Source organism: Protomyctophum bolini (assembly GCF_963924005.1).
Source record: "Protomyctophum bolini genome assembly, chromosome: 19".
Classification (NCBI taxonomy): domain Eukaryota; kingdom Metazoa; phylum Chordata; class Actinopteri; order Myctophiformes; family Myctophidae; genus Protomyctophum; species Protomyctophum bolini.
Window position 1 is genome coordinate 32,361,878 of NC_137880.1, and position 21,490 is coordinate 32,383,367.

Below are 21,490 nucleotides of genomic sequence, written 5' to 3' on the forward strand. Positions count from 1 at the left end.
AAGACACGCTTTATTAGGCTCTGGGTGAAGAAACACTACAAGATTTTGTTTAAAGATTTGGATTAAGCCATTCCCAACACAAATTTAAAGGATCAGGAGTCAAAGTCCCATGACATTGTTCTTCTCGGAGGGTTTTGCAGGAGCCCGATCTAGAACATTTAGTTTAGGATGGTTTTGTCAGTTTCTGGCAATCGGCAGTAAATCATGTAGTGTTTATCCCCTCTAATACTAACTCATTCATGTTAGAAATCATTTTTTCGTTACTACTAACCAATATCTAACCAACTAATGTACTAACTAACATCCTAATTCTTCATCATTGGTTTTCTTTCTTTTGTTTTCTCTCCATTCCTTATTAACAACGTTTTTGTTCATTATTCTTTTGATTTCCTTTCTTCCCCCTTTTTCTGGAAAGCAATCAGGCATTGGACACGCTATGGTAAACAAACTACATTGTCTGGTAGATATCATTCTTATTGTCTTTTTTTGGGTTTGCCGTGTGTCCCCTATCCCCTCTTCTTTTACTCGTTCTCTTTGAGTTTCATCCTAGACACTCTTATCAAAAAATGCGGAGATGGGTTTGTATTACCAGGCAGTTCTTTCTTCACTTCTTCTTCTCAACTTCCTCCCTGACCTGCCAACAGACTTCTTATTCCTCCCCCCCCCCCCCTCCCCCCACAGTCCCCCATCCTTTTTTTCACTCTAGCTTTTTTTTTTTTTTTTTTACCCACGTCGCTGTGTAGTTCCAACAACTTAAACAAAAAAAAAAGACAAAAAAACAAAAACAATTTGACCTTTGTCTTTGTCAGGGGGAGTTTTGCTTTTTTAATATTTTTTTTTCACACAAAAAGCCCCCATTTTTTGTGAGGACTGTCGTCAAGAACTGACAGAAGCTTGCCACAATTTCCAACAAAGATGGGTGACCTCAACCTCGACACTGAGCCCTAAAAAGAGAAAACACCAAAAATGGCAACCCTTAAACCTTCATTGCGGGAGCTCTGACAGTTGTTTCCAGCTCACTATGGCGCATGGCATGCCCACATCATGTCTCATGACCACTCACCCATAATAATAACCACTAACACTCTAACTCACTCACTCACCCTCCATCTGTCATTCATTCACTCTGCTCTCCCCTCCCTGGTTTTGTGGCATGCTGGTGGAAGCTGTGTTCGTGTGTGTGAGTGTGTGTGTGTGCGGGTGTGTGTGTCTCTGTGTGTGTGTCGTGGCTTACCTTGATCCATGATACCTCCCCTAGGTCCATATGCATAACCCTTCTTAGGTATAGAGGCATTGATCTGGGTTCATTGGTCTGGTCAAAGTGACAGTACACACGGTACCATCCTGAGTGTTAATACAGCTGATAACGGACCCCAGTCCGTACAATGTCCTACCCAGGATCCAAACCTGGGTGTCCCCTACAATGTCCTACCCAGGATCCAAACCTGGGTGTCCCCTACAATGTCCTACCCAGGATCCAAACCTGGGTGTCCCCTACAATGTCCTACCCAGGATCCAAACCTGGGTGTCCCCTACAATGTCCTACCCAGGATCCAAACCTGGGTGTCCCGTGCAAGCCGAGAGATTACATTATAATTTCCTACAGCTGGTTTAACCCATTAAAACCTGTGAAAGCATCTTTCTCATTTTAGATTTTACTTATTTGTAAACATCGATATTTTATATTTTGGCAATAAAAAAATAGCAGGCATACGCTATGAGCTTGTAGATCTGCTACTAATTTTTTTTATTGTGAAGATTTGTGCAAATCTTTGAATATATAAATTGAATATATATATATTTAGCGGACATTGTTAACTCAAATCTTTGCTTCTGGGGGTCCCTGGAACAAAATAGAGATGGGGTCGGTGGCCAAATACATACAACTTTTTTCATGTCAAGGACCTTGACATGAAAAAAGTTTGATATAGTTTTTCATGTAATTGTTATATTTAGAAGACATCTTTTGTGGAATCGCCTCAGGTCTTAATGGAATGAATGAGATATACCAGTAGTATTCAGCTATTCATATCCAAACACAGGGTAAACATTTCAACAATAGTCTGGCAGCGAGACCACCTCCAACCACTGCATTTGTTCACAAGCAGTAGAACTTGGAGGAAAGATACCTTTTGTTTACACTGCATTTGTTAGTTATATTGTATAATTACGGCAACCTTCCCCGTGTTTCTTCACTAGTCCAATCCAGAAGAACACAGTTTGCCGGCCACTGCTACAGAGCTGACAATGAGGTTATATCTTCCCTTCTTCTCTGGAGTCCTGCCTCAAAGCAGACCAGAGGTAGAAAACTGTCCTTCCCTGATGTCATTGCTAGAGTAATTGGAACTGGGGACGGCAATGAAGGACCAGGAAGTCTGGTGTGGCATTGTGAAATCCGTGATCTCGCCCGCGGTCGAAAAATGATGATGATTACCAAAATTGTTCAGGATTGCAGCTTTAACACTCAGAATTGTACTGTGTCACTGTTGTCACTATGAAAAAAAAATTGCTAAATCGTGTCCGAGACAAGCTCTAGTATTCTGAGATAGTGTTTGAATATGGGCCTTTGCTGTTGACTGTGCATGGGCTGATGCATCCTTGGGCTTGCTCAAGCTATGTATGACATATCATCAAACCACTTACTCCTTACATGTGCAAATATACGTTTAGTTTGCCTCCTGAACCGTGAACACCTCGGTTTGCACATATATGTGGTGTGTGAAGCCTCCCTTTGTTATGCATGTTCGTGGATATGTAAACAGGAGAGTGAGTGAGGATGTGTGTGTGTGTGTGTGTGTGTGTGTGTGTGTGTCTGTATGTTTGTGTGGCTGTGTGTGTCTGTGACTGTGTTTGTGTGACTGTGTGTGTGTGACTGTGTGTGTTTGTGTGACTGTGTGTGTGTGTGTGACTGTGTGTGTGTGTGTGTGTGTGTGTGTGCGTGCGTGTCTGTGAGTGCATACATGCGTGTCAGTGTGTACTGTATGTGAGCAAGAAGAGAGTGAGAGATTGTGCCAGTGTACAGTATAAGGTACACACACACACGTGTTTGTGTGCGTGTGTGTACGACGTGCGTGTGTGCGTGTATGATTGTGTCCGTGTACATGTTTATATGCGTGTGTCTGCAGTTACCAGATGAAACCCGAAACCTAAGACAAGTACAATCAATTTGTCCTTGGTTTGAACATTGTACTAACCCCCCCTCCCCCCCCAACCTGAAGTTCCAGAACCAAACCTAGATCTCTCCATACTCTTACCCCCCATCAAAGATAAAGAAAATATGCTTCTGCCATATTTTCTTTACCTGTCCTGTGATCCTGTAACCTTGAAATCCATTAACAAGACTAAAAGACGCTGTCCGATATTCGAGAAAAAACAAAAGAAAAATCGCACCAAGGCCGCCAAGTGATCGATCCAACGGATGGCAAAAAAAAAGAAAGAGAGATCAACCAAAGGAAAGTCACAGAGAAGCTCCTTTTTAGACGCAGACCATGAGGAGAGTGGCGTGTTTACACACGCCTGCACGCCGGCCAGTCCCAGAGTATAATGGGCCTGGCTTTGGTTATCCCCACAGGTGACCATCTCCGTGGACGGCATCCTGACCACCACCGGCTACACCCAGGAGGACTACACCATGCTGGGCTCCGACGACTTCTTCTACGTGGGCGGGAGTCCCAGCACGGCCGACCTGCCCGGCTCTCCGGTCAGCAACAACTTCATGGGCTGCCTGAAGGAGGTAGGACGGGACCGCTGTGTACCCTGGCACGCACACGCACACTTCCTACAAGCTTGTTCATATCATGTGCAAGTTTGAAACTAGTACACAAACTGCAAAATACTGATTTAACTGAGTAAGTGGATGAAATAACACTGATGAATTTACTGTGTAAACCCCCCACCCTCCCTGTGTTTAATAGCAGTCTGAACGTGTAAGATATGAGAAATTGTTGCACTTTCTCCTGTTATGGTAAACATGGGGGAACAGCAGTAAAATAAATAGAAAAAACGAAATAAAGTGGCAAATTGCATTATCAATTAAAGCTGCTGACTTTGCAAGGAAGGAGGAAGTATTAGACTTCCAATGCCCGCCCTCCCCCTTCCCCTTAATGTAATTCATAATGCTCACTGCAGTTGTGTGTGAGAAAATACCCCAAATTGCTTCTGTCACATGTTATTTGCTGCATCAGCCTGAGTGCACCGCCAAAATGCCTCCCAGTGGGCAACGATCTGAAAGAAATATTTGCCTGGAACAAAAATGGTAAAGGCTTTGTTGTAGTGTTCAGACATTCATAAGGTGTTTACAGGCTCCTTTGGTTTGTGAGCAAAAGCTAAAAAACAGTATATTAAACGGCCTGTTATTTATTCTTGGCCCACCATGACTCATTCGGCAGCCTGTGTGATGCTAATAAAACGCTGACCCCACGGCTCTGAGGACTTGTTAAAGAATAAAGAGGTTGGGGAAAAATAGATCGATTATGCCGGCCTAGTCAAAGCCTTGAAAATTAGCACTGTATTTTTTTATTGGACCCTAAGTGCCTCTGTGTTATTTACAGTTTATTTATTTTTCTTGGTGCGCGTTGGGTACTTGGGTATAGCTGCTCGGAGTCAATACGTTTTTTCTATTTTGTATTCTGGGAATTTGGTTTGCTATATTTGCCACTGTGTGCAGACGTCTGTTCGCCTTGGCTTTCTGTGAGCCTAGTCTATTTTGTGTGCGTGGCTGCATGCTTTTGTATATGCGTGTGTCAACGTGTGCGTTATGTGCATGTAGGAACACATTTGCGCGTGAGTTTAATGACCTTGGCTTGCTATCAAATTTCATTAAGCCCTCCGCGAACACATGCTGAACATCTGCATTATGGCTCTATATATAATGAAGGCCCGTTCGGATCCTATCAGACACTGTAGAGAGTAGACCATCATCTCCCTTATAGCCGAGCCTACATGTGGCCATAACTGTCTAGTGTTAATAAGATCATCTATCACAGCTGCCTTGTATATACATAGATTAATGTGAAGTCCTATATTTATTCATGTTTATGGCCTTTCATCATAACCTCCGTATGGTTCCTATAGCTTACTTAACTCCCCCCCCCCCCCCCCCCCCCACCAGCTTCACCACAAACCCACTTTGGGGCTAGATAAAGAATTCTACTTATAATTCAGTCCACACAGCTTAATCCTCGCATCGTCTGCCTCTTCTCTGCCTCACGTTGTTCGAAGAGCCAGTCAAAATGGATGCCCTGCACTGACCCCTGAATGCTGCCCTGCATTGGGATTGGCTGTAGGAATACTAACCTCTCTGCCTTTTAGCCCTACGTGATAATGGGTTGAACCTCTTCTGTGATGACGCAGGCCACTTCAGGCTAATTTTGTTTATTTATAGACCCCCCGTTTAGTGGAATTGCGTTGCTAGGGAACAGCTTGGGTCCAAGTTTATTTCCTGTCAGGCTTGCTGATATTCGGTGGGGTGTGTAGAAGTGCAAAAATGTCTAATCCTCTATAACCCTTTTCAAATATATTCCCCCAAAGCTCCTCATTTTGTGTGTCACGACTCACCCTTGGAAATTCTCATTCCCCCCCTCTATAAACCTTAAGCGTGGCACTGTACGATTTTATAGTTCATTGCCAACGGGCACCAAAATAGCTGGCAAAACACTAAGATTTTAATCATAATAAATCATGGCATGAAAAGGCATGATATTAAAAGAAGAAAAACATATTTTGTGGTCTTTATTGATACAACACAGTGCAGACAGACAGAACCGGGGGAGAGAGACTGGGAGTGACACGCAGCAAAGATTGTCGTAATTGGGACTCAAACGCGTGACATGATGTCAGGCTGCATTAGAGCCTACATGTGCCATGCGCCTGCACCGCTAGTCCAGCAGGTGCCCCACAACATGAGCTTTCTTTGTGATACCCACATGCTCTCAGAGAAAATGCAGTTGGATGCTTTGGAGATTTTCAAGTGGGCCCTGATCCAGAAAAGGTTGAAAAACGCTGGTCTATCTAAGTAAGTAGCCTTGCCGAGCCATGAGGCCCATAGGGCAGGAGCCAATATCCTGTTTCTGTAGCGTGTGGCAGCTTGATGTACAAGTACATCAAGCTGTTAGATAGTACAAGTCTATCTAACATCATATCTATGATGTCTTGACTCAATATTTGGTCAAGGTTTCAGACCAACCTGACTGACTTCCATATAGTCATACTATAATGTAGGTTGAACATTTCAAAAAGTATAAAAATCAGACCTGATGAATCACATGCTCTCAGTGAAAAAAATGCAGTCGTGACCGCTTTGGGGATTTTCAAGTGGGCCCTGATCCAGCAAAAGGTTGAAAAAATGCTGATCTATGTGACATCATATCTAAGTTGTCTTGACTCCATATTCGGTCAAGGTTTCAGACCAACCCGACTGAACATTTAAATTAAAGTATAAAAATCTGATCCGTCTGAAGTGAGTACCTGTTGGTACCCTAAACATACATACATACGGACGGATGGACGGAGGGACATTGCTGGTTGTAGGAGTGGTTGCACCACTCAAAGAATTGTGGTGCCGATTTGTAACTTTAGCTCTGGGAATACAGGCACGTACTTATAGATGGCTAGACTCTTATTGGTTATCCCAGCCATGGGATAACCATGGCTGTTAAAATGTACCCTCAGGATGTGTAGTGAAGTGAACTGTGGGATTATAGATCAGAGATGGGCGTGGGAATGAGACGGCGGTCAGTAATCCAGGGCAAACGGCCTCATTCCCAGCTGTGGTCCATCCGCACCATGATTACATGAGGCTTTGTCAGGCAGACATCACCTGAAACCACCATGCACACAGTCAAATCCCTGGCGTTCAATTAACTGACTGTGTACATTAACCCTGACTGTGTACAAGTACTGTGGAACCAAACAGACTCATAACTTATAAGCAGAGTACCGACATAGTTTTACTTCGGTTAAAGTATCAATACAATACCACAACAGCAGAGATTAAAATAGGGTGCATTTGCATCCCAAAACGCAGTTTATAGTTAACCCATTCTGACCTGAGATCAGATTCATACGAGGTTTCCACTGGACACACACTGGTCTGATTAACCCATTCTGACCTGAGATCAGATTCTAAAAATGTCAGTCGTTCTTCCATTTTTCAAAAATAGCAGACCTACAAGCTCGTAGCGCGCCACTCGGTGGCGCGCTACGAGCTTGTAGATCTGCTATTTTTCAATAGCTAAAGCATAACATGATGCTAAACACCAAAATGGGTTCCCGTTCAGAATGGGTTAAGGGATGCACTACTGTACTGTTTTTTTATTCTAGTTTATTCTGCTAGCTTTAGTTATAATAATTATTTCTTCTTCTGTTTTCTACATGAATATAACCACATTATAACCATATAAAATTAAATGGGAGTTAAATGCTGCAATTTGTCCCTGGGACTCATCTAAAAGACTATCCCTGCATCCCGGGACTCATTACATTGAAAACCTATTTACATCACTGCAGCAGAGTAGTCCACTATTCAAAATGTGCTTGAGTAAAAGTACAAACATCAAAATAAACCAAATTAAGTTTTCACAATGTGTACCGATAGCAAAAGCGAAGTATAGAAAATCACAGATCTAAAAGCTCCAGAACTCATCTCATCATCTCAATTGTACGAAGTATATACTAGTAAATTAAAATGAAATAGGCTACCTGAGAATTGTCCTTAAGTACAGCTAATACTTGAGCAGTACTGCCAATAAGGGCCCGCTTGGTTCCATTTGTACACCGTCAGTAGTTCAATGGACTGTGAAGATTTGTACAGTGCATTTCGTTGCGTCTACGAGACGAGTCACTCTGACCGGTGTCTGGGAGAGCTACAGCCTACATGTTCTCCTGAAGTGAGATGGGTAACCTGAGCAGACCGTTATTATATCGGCGATATGAAAGGCACCAAGCAATAAATGGCCGAGGTGGTTAGATTTCACCCTGCGGTGCCACGGAGGCCAGGGACAGCGTGTACCGTGTACTGCGTGCCGGACTGCTTGGAGCCTCGTTACACCAGTATGAGCATTTGGTCACCACATGGTCTTCATGTTTCATATTAGCTCAACTGTCACTGTTGTGTGAATCACGTTTAACTTTGAGGTCCGTTTTTCTATTGTTTTGAGGTCCAGAGCAGAGAGTTACACATTAAAATCCTCGTTATTAAGGTCCTTGTGGGAGCATATAGCGAATAAACGACCTGAAAATGCGTCTGAGAATATTACACATCACACTGTTAATTTGGTGATGCCTCATTCATGCGTGTGGATGATTTTATTCGTGGTGAAAAATCAAGCTCGTATTCGGTTATCGCTGGCATAATATTTGCGTTCTGTATGGATGGACTCAAGACAAAGAAAACGGTTCCTGGCGTGTTAACGACCATAAGTTAATCAAATGTAACAAATAAAACCAAATGGGCCCTTCCATGGTTCCATTTGTATACTCTCAGGGAACTCAAAAATGGACAAATTACTGCCATTCCCCTGCAACGGATCACTAGATTCATTTGATCAGGATCAGGAAACCTCAAAACGTTTTTCACTTTTTAGTGGCATAGGAGAGGAATTAATTGAGTCGAATCTGGGTTGTACGTGGTTTGTTGAACTCCATCTGGTGTTGTGAGTGTGGACTTCGTTGACATTAAGGAAGTATTTAGACAGGTACTGTACATCTTGGTGGTGTAGCGAATCTTGTAGACCAGACCCATTGCAAGATGCTGTACTCTGCAGGGGTGAGGTGGGTTCGGGGAGTGAGTCCAAGGAAGAGCCTGACCAGTTTGTTTTGGGAAGGATTGGAATCCTGTTCTTTGGTGGTTGACTTTTTTGATTACGTTGGTGGCCATTTTGTCACCGGAACGATTTTCCTCCAGGATGGAACCTAGATGGGTAATTTCATCTTTTCTTTTTTGCTGAGATTACTATTTGATCCAAAGACACACAACACCAGAAATGGATTTCAGTATACAGTAACTCTATGGAAACTTAAGTACAGGATATTCATAGCAAAGTTTACTATGTATTTGTAAATGTGCAAACTCGCACCTCATCACGTCACATGTTACGATGGTACGTTTGTAGATTTTTCCAGCACTCGACAGAGACACCGACACAAAACTAAAAACCAGGCTGTAGTAGAGTTTCTGTGGGTGTCTGTGCATTGATGAGTGTCGAGGTGAATTGTGCAAGTGCTTGAGGGCTTTATTTTGTTTTACATTTCACTGTTTTCCAGAAGGACCCTGAAGTGATGATAAGGTCAGCACGGAAGGCTGTGCTTTTAAGGAAATAGCGATCGATTTTCATCTTCAGTGTTTGGTTGCTAAACTCACTCTATTCTCCACACTGGTTTTTGACCCATTTATTTACTACTTAGGCTCCAATATATTTTTCATCATACCCTGAGAAAGGAGGTACATGGCAATATGCGTTGTATCGTTATCATGATATCACATGATATCATACATGATAATATCATGTATGATATCATGTGATATGTATGATATCACTATCAGCCTATATTGAATTGCCTTTTACACTTTTTATAAACTAACGTGAGCAGACCTGCATTATATAGGCCTATGCTATTTTCCGGTCGATAATACTTCCTCTCTCTTTGAATGTTGCTCATCTCCTTTGGTTAAAATAAATAAATAAATGTTTTAGGTTTTATTTTTTAATACATTTTTAATGTATTAAAAAGAAAAAAAAGTCAGTTCATCAAATTCACATGTAAACAACATCAAACAGACTCGCACAAACACGGTCCGTCCGGCACTACATAAAAAATGTTTTATCTCAAATCCCATATGGGTCTTGGGGAGATGGACAGGTTGGAATTGACAGTCTCAGTATTAAGGATGATCACTGACGATGAGAAGCAAAACACGAATGAGAGACTAAAGCAAACAGCGGGGCACTGGGTTGATGGCCAAATGTCCTACGGTGTCTGGAAAAGATAACGGAGCACAGCGTCAAAGCCAGGGCGTTTGATTGAACTCTGCGAGGGTAAACGTGGACCTGTTAAAGGCTGTGGCGAGACCGCAGCCTCGCTGTTAATCTGATGGGACTTGTCTTTGGTTTCCTGCCACCTATTATCCTCCCCAAGAACAGTAATAACACCGATTCTCTGCCAAGACCTGGACAATATAGGCCGACAGGCTGCCTCTCTCCTTTTGTATACGCACACATGCACGGCGCACGGCGCACGCACGCATGCACAAAACACATGCGCTTCAAGGACCTCCAAATTGATATGTGTGGAGCTACATCTGAAATGGTTTTGTTTCAGGGACCCTCAGAAGAGATTTATCTAAGAAAAAAAAGAATCTCCAAATACTAAGCACTAAGTAACACGCTGTGTAGCTTGTAGATCTGCTATGTTGAATAGCCAACATAGACAGGTAAATGTATAAAGTGGTTAAAATGATTGCGACGTTATATTAACTACTTTTGCTGCGGACCCCATGGAACCGCAATTAACACTCTGATTGCCCCGGGGTTATTTAATCCATTATTAAATCATAGCGCCCAAGCCATTTATAGCAACGGAGCACTTTTACCGACGGACTGGAAGTTATACCGGATGTACAGTATACCCCTCAGAGAACCAATGATGAGTGTACAGTACACTTACACAAATACATGCATGCCTGCATGTTCACACCCACACAGACATACATGGATGCAGTACATATCCACACGCGCACGCACACACACAGCCAGGCACTTCTACAGATGGTACTATAATATACGTTCGTTGGCGTACACTTAAAGGGCGATGGCCAGGGAGGAGAAAGTCCCTGTGGCCTTTTAATGTTCTGACTGAGAGCTTCAGGGACGTTGAAACTACTCTCTTTGATGACTGGATGATTCATCCCATCTCCTTTCTCACACAGCAAATTACATTTCTCACCATCTCTCTCTCTCTCTCAATGCAATTCAATTCAAAGGGGCTTTATAATTGGCATGGGGAAACATGTTATTGTATATTGTAAGGCAATACAAATCTGAAAGTAAGAAATGTACAATGAATATATACTGTAGTCCTTCTAGAGTAAAGAGGTCCTGTCCTCGGAGTCCGGTATGGTCTCATGGAGCCAGGTTTCAGTCGGGGCGATGATGCTTCTCTCCAACTGGCACTCGGCGTGTAATATGTCCATCTTGTACCTGAGAGAGCGAACGTTAGCCATGATGATGGAGAGGACATGGATGGGGTCTGAAGCGACGCCTCCTCAGTCTATCATTTATTATCCATAGGATTATAAAAACAATCCAGGTGGTTAAGTACACGTCCAGCGTGATGGTCATTCAGCCAGGCAGTGGAGACTGCAGCAGAGCATTCACTGTAGCCAGCTGATGGAGGGAGGGAGGTATACATATATGGAGCTTGTCTTCAGTGTACAGGTTTTGATGAGGTCAGATCAACATAATGGAATGTCCGAACAGGTCAGCTCCATATATGGAGATCTAAGGGTGGCAGCGGGGGAAGTGGCTTGAGTGTACAGGGTTTGATGAGGGCCCAGGTAGGGCCGGGCCTTATTTTTCAAGCCTGTTGAGAACTCTACTAATAACTTTGGGGCGGGCCCGTCTAGAGTTTGAACGGACAGTCAGTAAAAATGGAGACATCGAAATGGAAGGACGGGTGGGGAACACTGCGTGAAAAGAGGAGTTAACGGGCAATTATGGCCACTAGATTTGTCCGTAAACCTCAAGTTTAGCAGGCATATATATATATACAGTAATATACGGTAATATACAGGTGTGATGGTACAATTCGCGAGTTTACCGGAGTTTGTTGGAATATACACATCTGTATTCCATGCTTTTTGCACAGTGGAAATTTGAACAGGTCAGCTCCATATATGGAGATCTAAGGGTTTGAGGTCAGATGTAGAGTCCATATATGCAGATCTAGGTGAGGTGTCTTCTCCATGTATGGCTATCCAGGGTTTGATGAGGTCAGTGTCGTGATGCTCTCTTTCCCTGCCTATCTCTTGCCATGCTGCAATAGAGCAGTGCGGTTTCCAAACCTTTTCATGTAAAGGACCCCCAAATTAAATTGACACTAAATAGCCCGCGGACCCCCATTTGAAAAGATATGCCATAAGAGAAGATGCCATAGATGGCTCTAGCAGTGATTCTCAGCCCGTTTAATTTCAAGGACCCCCAGTTTGACATGCATTAGTCTACGGACCCCCATTTAATGGCATTTCTATCTCTGGTACCCCTAATTTATATTGTAAAATCAATGTTAATTTAACTCTGAGAGTGTACAAATGGAACCAAATTGACCCGTTAGTGTCCATTTGGTTCCATTTGTACACTCTCTGAGTTACAGACCCATAAGGGTCCATTTGGTTCAAAATTATCATTTAGCTGGGTCCCCCCTGGAACTCCCTCAAGTACCCCTGGGGGTCCCCGGGCCCCACTTTGTGGAACCACTGCAATAGAGAATAGTAGCAATCTACAAACCACTTATTGTGGATCTGCTGTTTTCAGTATTTCTCTCTTTTCTTGTGTATGTGTGTGTTTTGAAAATGTCTGAAAATGTGCGGCAGGCTAATCCTGGCTTACGCTGTGAATCCTCACCGTCAGCAGGTTTCTGTGTAGGGTGTCGTCTGTAGTCTGAATCATGGCAGTGATGCGCCGTGTGGCCGCAGAGTGGAATTACGCACGGCGTGATGCTGCACTGTTTGTCATATGAAGGCCCATTAGGCAGGCATGATGCCAGCCGCCACCCAGGACCATGCAGGCTGCTCGCGTGACTGAGCCCTGTGAACTCTCCCTGCTAGCCTCCATTCAGTCGTGTAGTCTGTGTTTCACTTTCATTACGTTGCGTGTCTCACTTCCCCTTTGTTGTCTTCCATGTGTGTGTATATGTATGTGTGATCTGCAAATGTGGTCCCTGTGTGCCTTCCCTGTCACTCTGCACTCTGCGCTCTGCTCTGCTCTCTCTCTCTCTCTCTCTCTCTCTCTGCCTCTCTCTCTCTCTCTCTCTCTCTCTCTCTCTCTCTCTCTCTCTCTCTCTCTCTCTCTCTCTCTCTCTGCCTCCCTGCCTCTGCTGGAAGCTTTCTCTCCACATAATAAGTAGGAGATGATTCCATGGAGCATGGCCCATCAGTTCACATCAGTACTCCCCTGTCTGACTGTGAGTCTCATGTCTGGGCCAGGAACCTAGCAGATATGAGACAAAGATGGGGGAAGAGGTTTCATCTCGAGTGAATGCATCCCTTTCTCTCTGAGGTATAACGATAGCGAAAGGCGTGGCGCCGCCGTCCCTGTGTCACAGTTTCTCCCTCCGTGGCTCTGTGGCCTCAGTCATTTGCCCCCTCTGGGACGATATGTGACATCAGCCTGACTCAACATCCACGCACATACAATCCTATGTGTTCAGACAGGTGCACACACACAGGCTAGCGCAGGGTCAAGAGAACGAGCTAGGGCCAGTGGGCAGCTAGCTGCCTGGCTCATGCACAGCTCTCCGCCCCCCGGCTGCATTGTTATGTGTGCTATGCCTCACCAAGGCCCATTTAAAAAAAATAGCAGATCTACAAGCTCGTAGCGCGGCACTCGGTGCCGCGCTATGAGCTTGTAGATCTGCTATTTTTTTTAAAGTATAACATAATGCTTAAAACACCAAAAGGGGTTCCCGGCCGTTCTGAATGGGTTAAGTGTGTGATTGTCTGCTGGCACAATACGTACTTCTGGATTCATCTGGTGGCTCTGATTGCACGTTAGTGTATACAGTAGGGGATGCAAGAAATCAACATCCTTTCACGTCGTTTTGTGGAATCACTCAAGCTTCTTCTTGAACACGGCAATTAAATCAAAATGTTACATTCTCTCTGAGAGTACTTATGGTGGGGAGACAGTCAAGGATAATAGAGAACAGAACACTATCCTTTCTTCCTGGGTCACAGAGTTGATTTTCCGGGCGGTGGTGGCTCAGGGGTAGAGTGGCTGGATGGTAACTGCAAGGTTGCCAGTTCGAACCCAGGCTCCCCCAGAGTTAGTGTTGAAGTGTCCTTGAGCAAGACACTGAACCCCAAATTTCTCCTGATGTGCTGGTTGGTGCCTTGCATGGTTTCCGCTACCATGTAATGAATGTACCGTGTATGAATGTGTGTGTGAATGGGTGAATGTAATACACAATCTATGTAAAGCGCCTTGGATAAAGGCACTATATAAATGCACCATTTACCATTTACTTTTCTAAATCCCTTAAAAATGTCACAACATTAGGTGTCACATTGTAGTTTCATTGGATTTATTTCTTGTCATTTCTCAGTTGTTTCATCAAACACAATAAATGATAACAATTGTCACACTGATAAGAAAAGTCACAACATCGAAGTAATGTTTTTGAAGGAACGTGCTTCAGTCAAGTTCAGAGAAATGTTTTCTGTTGTGTAGGTGATTGTGAAGTGAGATTTGTCACAGTAATGTGTTTTTACCACTGATAGAATATGACCTTATCACTTGGTTTGTAAAGAAAATGTGTTTGTTGAAAGATCAAAGTTCATATACTTTGCAACACTATCCAATCTGGCTACCGCAGCAGAATTCATTTATATCTATCTTTTCTCCAAACAGACGGTATCAAATAGAACCACGGTGTATGTCATAGATGACATGCGTGGTGAGCAGTGTTGTTTTTGGCAGCAAATTTCTATTTTAGTCGTTGTCTCTTGAATAGTTTTCACTTAGTTTTAGTCACATTTTAGTCACCTGGAATGTTCTAGTGTTTAGTCTAGTTTTAGTCGACTAAATGTCATACGATTTTCGACGACTAAAATGTGTTTTGACAGGCCTTGATGTCGTTGTAATGACATATTTTACACTTTGGTTGCATGCTGAAAATAGCAGATCTACAATCTCGCAACGCGTCGCGAGATTGTATATCTGCTATTTTCAGCATGCAACCCAGCATAAAACTGGATCTCTTGTCCAATAGTCCCTTCCTAACATTTTAGTCTAGTTTTTATTTGTTGACGAAATTGTCAGTATATTTACTTTAGTCTTAGTTTTAGTCATCATAGATTCATTTTTATTTAGTTTTTATTTAGTTTTAGTCAGTGAAAAAAGGTAGTCGACGAACATTTTTCGTCTTAGTTTTAGTCGACGAAAAAGTGAGCCACCTCCCTGACAGAATCGCTGGACTTGGTTTTATTTAATTTTTGGAACACAGATGTAAGATGTTGTACATGCGTGTTGCCAGTAAAACATTGTCTATATGGGATTTTGAATGAGAAAAACACTCCCGTGACCGATGGAGCGAATGTCTGACGGCAGGACTTCTGTTCTCTATGTCGGGGGGGTTCTCAACGTTTTTGGCTGGGGACCCCCTGGGGACCCCCTGGGGACCCCCGGGGAAATGCTTTGGCCATGCCGCAGTGAACCTGCCCCCTCCCTTCCTTCCCCACCCCCAAATACAAACTGACTGCAAAAATAACCTTAATACTAGAGAAAATATATCGTGAATGAATACTGAAACCAGATCTAATCATTAAAGGAAAGTTTATGCATGCACTGTGTGTACTACAGTATGTAAACTCTTAATTTTAATTTCCCAGCCATTCAGTTGTAAAATATTATATATTTATATATTAAGGATGCACCGAAAGGGAAACATTTGGCCGAAAACCGAATACCGAATAGCCGAATATGATTAATATTATATATCTTTTTTTCCTACCATTGCTGTCATGGACCCTTAAAGCTACCTGATTATGGCAAAAGACATAACTATGGCAAAACTTAACTTAAATAATAATCACTATTATGGGTCCATAAAACATTTATTCAGCACTTGTGAATTGCATACACTATTCGGTGATATATTTTCGGCCTATTCAGGCCGAAACCGAATATTTTCTGCGGCCGAATATTCGGTGCACCACTAATATATATATATAAATAATAATAATTTGGCGACCCCCCCGAGGGGTCGCGACCCACGGGTTGAGAACCCCTTACTCTCTATAATGTAGCGGTTAAGACAGAGTGGAGTGGAGGCAGCATGGTAGACGACAGTGGTCTCTAAGGTCATTAACCCGTTTTGACCTGAGAAAAGATTCTACAAATGCCTTCTAAAATCTGTCAGTTTTCTGAAAAACCCAGTGGTTCTCAAACTGTTTCATGTCAAGGACCCCCACAAATATATGTATTTGGCCGCCGACCCCCATCTTAAAATATGTTGTTCCAGGGACCTCCCCCCAGAAGCAAACATTTGAGTTAAAAACGTTCACTCTGAAAGTATATATTCAAAGATTTGCACCACATTTTCACGATAAAAAAAACAAAAACAGACCTACAAGCTCGTAGCGCACCACTCGGTGGCGCGCTATGAGCTTGTAGATCTGCTATTTTTCAATAGCTAAATTATAACAGAATGCCTAAAACACCAAAAGGGGTTCCCGCCAAGAATGGGTTAAATCTATCGGGATGTGGACAACAAAGAAGCCACATGTAATGGGTGTGAATCAATAGGTGCCAAGTTATTTTTTGTGCAGTTCATATTTATTTACGAGGTGGTCAATAAAAATATGAATTATTTATTATCATCTGGGAGTCAAATAACATCATTTAGTTGTTCTTTCTTGCGGCGCTCTCTCGTTTTCTCTGTCTCTCACCACAACAATGAATATACTGTCTACTGTACAGTATATCTTCCAAACAGAAAAGTTAATTTAATGTTCAAAGAATACAAGATCCGCAGTTTTTCTGTGCTCATTCAAAATGCATAATAATGTAGTTATCCGTGCATTGGGAGCATTGTACGATATGGTGCTCTGTTTTGTTGAAGCTTTCAGAAAACGCGCTCGTATAGCCTAAAGATGAAATTACCCTATATACTTCATTGTCCTGGGTCACCAGGGCTCTGTACTTGGCTCATTCTGTTTTACAGTGTGGCCCGTCTGTCTGTCTGGAGCTAGTCTTACAAACCACTGGGCTGATCAGCACCATAGTTCTTGTGCACACTGTTACTTGTATGGACTTCCATAGAATCCCAATTATGTTTGTTCCCACATACTCTTTTGGAAATTAATTAATTACTGTCGATGGGTATAGGGTTTTCCTATGTTGGCATGGATGACCATGATCATTGGCTGAGGTAATAAGCCACCTGTAAGGAACTTAATTTAATTTGAACCAGGCTAAAACCTTGTCCAAATACAGAGACATACATAGACGACTGCGTCATGTTCTGTAGACTGAGATCCACATGAAGCTACCACATTATTGGACCTACCGGCTCAGAGGTGTTGTGGTTAGTTAGTCCACCCTGAGATTGGGAGGTTGGGGTTCGATTCCCCGGCCGTATCATACCAAAGACAATGTGACCAATGCCTCCACCAGCTTTGAATGTTATCATCCTATATAATCAAGAATATGTCCGTGATCAGAAGCTTGGAATAGAGCCAATATTATTGTGTTATTATTGTTATTATTATTATTATTATGTGGTAATCAGACATGCGGAAGTGAAACTACTGCCCCGTTAGGGTCGGGAGCGCTTGCTCTTTGTGACTGTGACCATGCACGCCGTCTCCGGTGGCCTTGAGCCACGTGAGGCACCAGCCCAGTGAGTCGCTGTGCCCAGCTTTTGGCTATTTTCGTCAAATCAATTTCGTGTAGAGGGAAACAAGAGCAGACCGAGTACAGATCCAATTTAGGTCAAGTTTACTAACTAGACGGCCGCATAGATGGACGCTAGGTGGCGCTAAAGGTAAATGTTAGTGGGTGAGCTGCAGGCACATGGATGGATGCAGAGGAAGAAAATAAGGAGAAATGAGCGCCATAAATGATGGGCGAGTGAAAAGGAGCGAGAAGGCGGGGCGAGGATATGGCATTTGGGAAGAACATCAACACATCACGGGATATGTCTTTTCAGCACAGCATGTGCAGCAGCCAGCGTTTCCCCCCCTAATCCAAATGTAAATGTCACCCTGTCCTTTTAATCATTAAAGTCGTTAAAGTTTAATTCATTTTTTCCCTCTGTAGAGGCATGGCATCTGATAGAAACACAGACGGCGCGCCTCTGTAATCCTTTTCCCACTGCCCTCAGTTTCAGTTGACAAATCAATTATTGTATTATTACCCAAGCCCGAAATGTTAAACCCTACTGTATATTGTTTTATGTCAAGACATACCAAATAACACCGACTGTACGTGATGTTATACTGCAGTAGTGCATTCCTGTTCGTACGCTTTCAATCATGATGAAGCAAATAATCGCAAAGAGTAATTAGGAACGTAATCAACACATTCATTGAAAGTAATTACTGTAGATGCGGCACATTTTGTTACTCTAGCATACTTTTAAAAGTTTTATTTAACACTCCATTGGACACCAAAGACAAAGCGTATGCTACAGTGCATGTCATATCAAAGTAAATATCTACCGGAAACACAGATCAAGGTGGCACTGACTGTACCAGTCATTTTGTAGCACGGCAGTAACTTGATCAAATTACCGTACTTTTCTGCATTTTTCTTTTCACAATGCTTGTTCGGTACATCAAGTGTATTGATGTTTTCCGTGACGTGGTCCCGTTTGAAGTCTCCTATTTTAAAATTGTACTTGTCAAGGTAGTCTATCATCAGGTTTGAAGTAAGGGCTTTTTGTCAACATTTAACAAGCATGAATTTGCTTCCAATCCAGAGCTTCCATTATAGCCAGCGAAAATTGCCTGAATATGGACAACCTTTCATCTATGCTACTGTCTTTATTCCCTCTTGCGCTGTAAAAAGCCTGCTCTTATAATCATAACGATTTCCAATAAGGGTTTTGGTTATCATTCATTTTTATCCATGCCTGTCTTCCCATCTTATCCGGTTTCAAACAATATTTACCTAACTGGCCATCGTCAAATCGATCCATCCATGGTACAGTAAATATTGGTATATTGCATGAGCCTTGTTTTGTTTATGTCTCGCGTGGGAGGTCAAGCTAGTATATATGTGCACGGAGCCTTGTGTGCATTAATTAGTTTGTGCGAATGCGAGGGTGTGCAATGCATGCATGCGTGCTGCAGTGCTCGCACAGTGCGCTGCACGCATGTCTGTTTGCATTTATATACGGTCTGCCTTGTGGGCGAGTGAATGTTTCCTTGCAGGGTTGTGTGAGTGGAGCCTGGTGGTGTGTGGAATCACTATCTGGACAGTGCTTTAACGGTGGAGCTAAATCAGCTGCCAGCAGCAGCAGCTGTGACCACAGCTGAGAGGACACGAGTACTGATCTGAAGTAGATTAGAGGAGGAGGAGGGTGTGTGTGTGTGTGTGTGGGGGTGGACTGTGGACGCCTTTCATGTGCCTATAGTACTGTATAGCAGCGTGTGCTCATTGTGTGCATGCCATGCACGCCCTTCTTTCCCAGCGCTCTCCTTGTTGCCTCCCGGGCCAGATCAATACGCTCTCCAGGAACGGAGAATGGAGGACGCGGACTTTATGGAGTCGTTAGGGGTCTCCCACACTTGCATTATGAATGGGACCCGCGAGGCCGACGGATCGCCCTCTGGGCAGCATAATAAAGCACAGACATAACAGAGGCTAAGATGAGGGACACGCAGCGAAGGCAGTCAATTCCTCTTTTATAACATAATTTCCATTATGTTATTGATCAGCCTGGGGTCTGAACTCTGAATGGACGGCAATCATAATCCCCAAGCAGATATATATTCTCCGTCATGGCGGAGCTGGTTGTACCATTATTATTATGTCCCTGGATAACTTTTCGGAGACCTGTGAAGCAGGGGCAGCAGCCCAGCTGCAATTGTCACCCCCTATAGCCTGCACATTGAGCCACCAATTGAGTTATCCTATGCATATCGTCACTGCCATATTATTTTGGCATGGTAGGCATGGTTAGAGTATATTTTGCACTCCGTCTGTGTGTCCATGTGTCCGTCCATCTATGTACAGCTAATCTTGCCTGCACCTTCCCACTAGGCCGAGGAAGAAATGCCACTTGGACATTTTCACATCAGCCTCATGGTGGCGCTATAACTGACCCATTCGTATTTTTACCTATAACTTCACCGATCTGTGTAAAACTTTGTAGGCACACTCTCTGGGGGCGAAGGAAAAGCCTTTGACCTGCATTTGCGCCACTAGAGGCTGACCTCCAAATCTCATGCAAATCGGTACCCATAATCTCTATGTGATCAAGACGGGTCTGTTTGATTTCTCATATTCCATTCTGATTGGCTAAGATTGGCTTCCAAAGTTTACAGGACTGGAATGTTTTGTACAAAATGCTGCAAATCATTAACACAATGTCCGATTGCGGTGAAACTGTGCACGCATATATTCCCACTAGGCTGAGGAAAAAATGCAACTTGACATTTTAACAATCCTGATGATCATACTACAGCGTCACACAAACATTGATACTCGGTATGATGCAACGCGTTTTGACATTGTAGATCTTCTGCTACTTTAGCTTATGTTTGAATTTTAATCCTGAATAATAACAGTTTTGGGACATCCAACAGAGACGATTTATGTTCTCCACCTTAAAATATTGTCCATCCGTCTGACAAGTGTTCTTGTCTGCAACCATACATTAATTCATTAGCCACTTGCAGCCTGGCATCCCTATTTTGTGCATGTAATTTGTAACCAAAATGAGCTGGTCTACACTCTACACGACATCGACACGCTCACTGTGTCACATCATGATGCATTGTGAACTCCGTGACCTTGTACAGTACAACATTAATTTGCGCTAGGAAGGGGGAGAGCTTTATAAAGCGGCTGTGTCAACATATGGTACTAGAGAAGTTACCGTAAGGCAGAATATTCCAGCTCTATGATAAGCAGCTGGATTGGCCCTGATGGCGACCCTGCATGCTCATCAAAATGCAGCTTTTCATTATTCCATTGTATGGAAAATGCCAATTCATTTGTTTTTCACGAAGACAAATGAGCATAGAACTTTAGGGAAGTTTCTAGTGAGTTGCAAGCACGTTTTCTCTGACCAGCTGTAGTAAGGGGAATATAGTTGAGACCGCATATTGAATATTAACCCATTCTGACCGGGCACCCATTTTGGTGTTGGCATCATGTTATGCTTTAGCTATTGAAAAATAGCAGATCTACAAGCTCATATCGCGCCACCGAGTGGCGCGATACGAGCTTGTAGGTCTGCTATTTTTGAAAAATCGAAGAACGACTGACATTTTTAGAATCTGATCTCAGGTCAGAATGGGGTTAATCAGACCAGTGTGTGTCCAGTGGAAACCTCGTACGAATCTGATCTCAGGTCAGAATGGGTTAACATCGTCTTGTATTGCACGTTTTTTATTGATTGGATACTTTATCTGTCACATATGTAAACAGCACGGAAGTGCAGAAACACTTGGGCTAAAAGGATAACACAAAAAAATGTCTTCAATAACATGTGTAACATGTGAACAATGTTTCTATCCCTCCCACACTCTTAAAATGAGATGTTCAAA

The 21,490-nt window shown here is 43.0% G+C and overlaps 1 protein-coding gene across 2 annotated transcripts in view; it reads left to right on the top strand.

Moving 5' to 3' along the window:
* Positions 1-21,490, top strand: part of nrxn3b (neurexin 3b) — a gene marked incomplete at its 5' end in the record, with an annotated part of 388,331 nt that overhangs the window by 92,496 nt on the left and 274,345 nt on the right. Inside the window, 2 exons of one of the 2 annotated variants that reach the window (XM_080791155.1) lie at positions 416-439; positions 3,572-3,733. In XM_080791155.1, coding sequence (XP_080647281.1) covers positions 416-439; positions 3,572-3,733 — 186 coding nt within the window. The remainder of the gene's footprint in view (positions 1-415; positions 440-3,571; positions 3,734-21,490) is intronic. The other variant, XM_080791154.1, reaches the window with a different exon arrangement.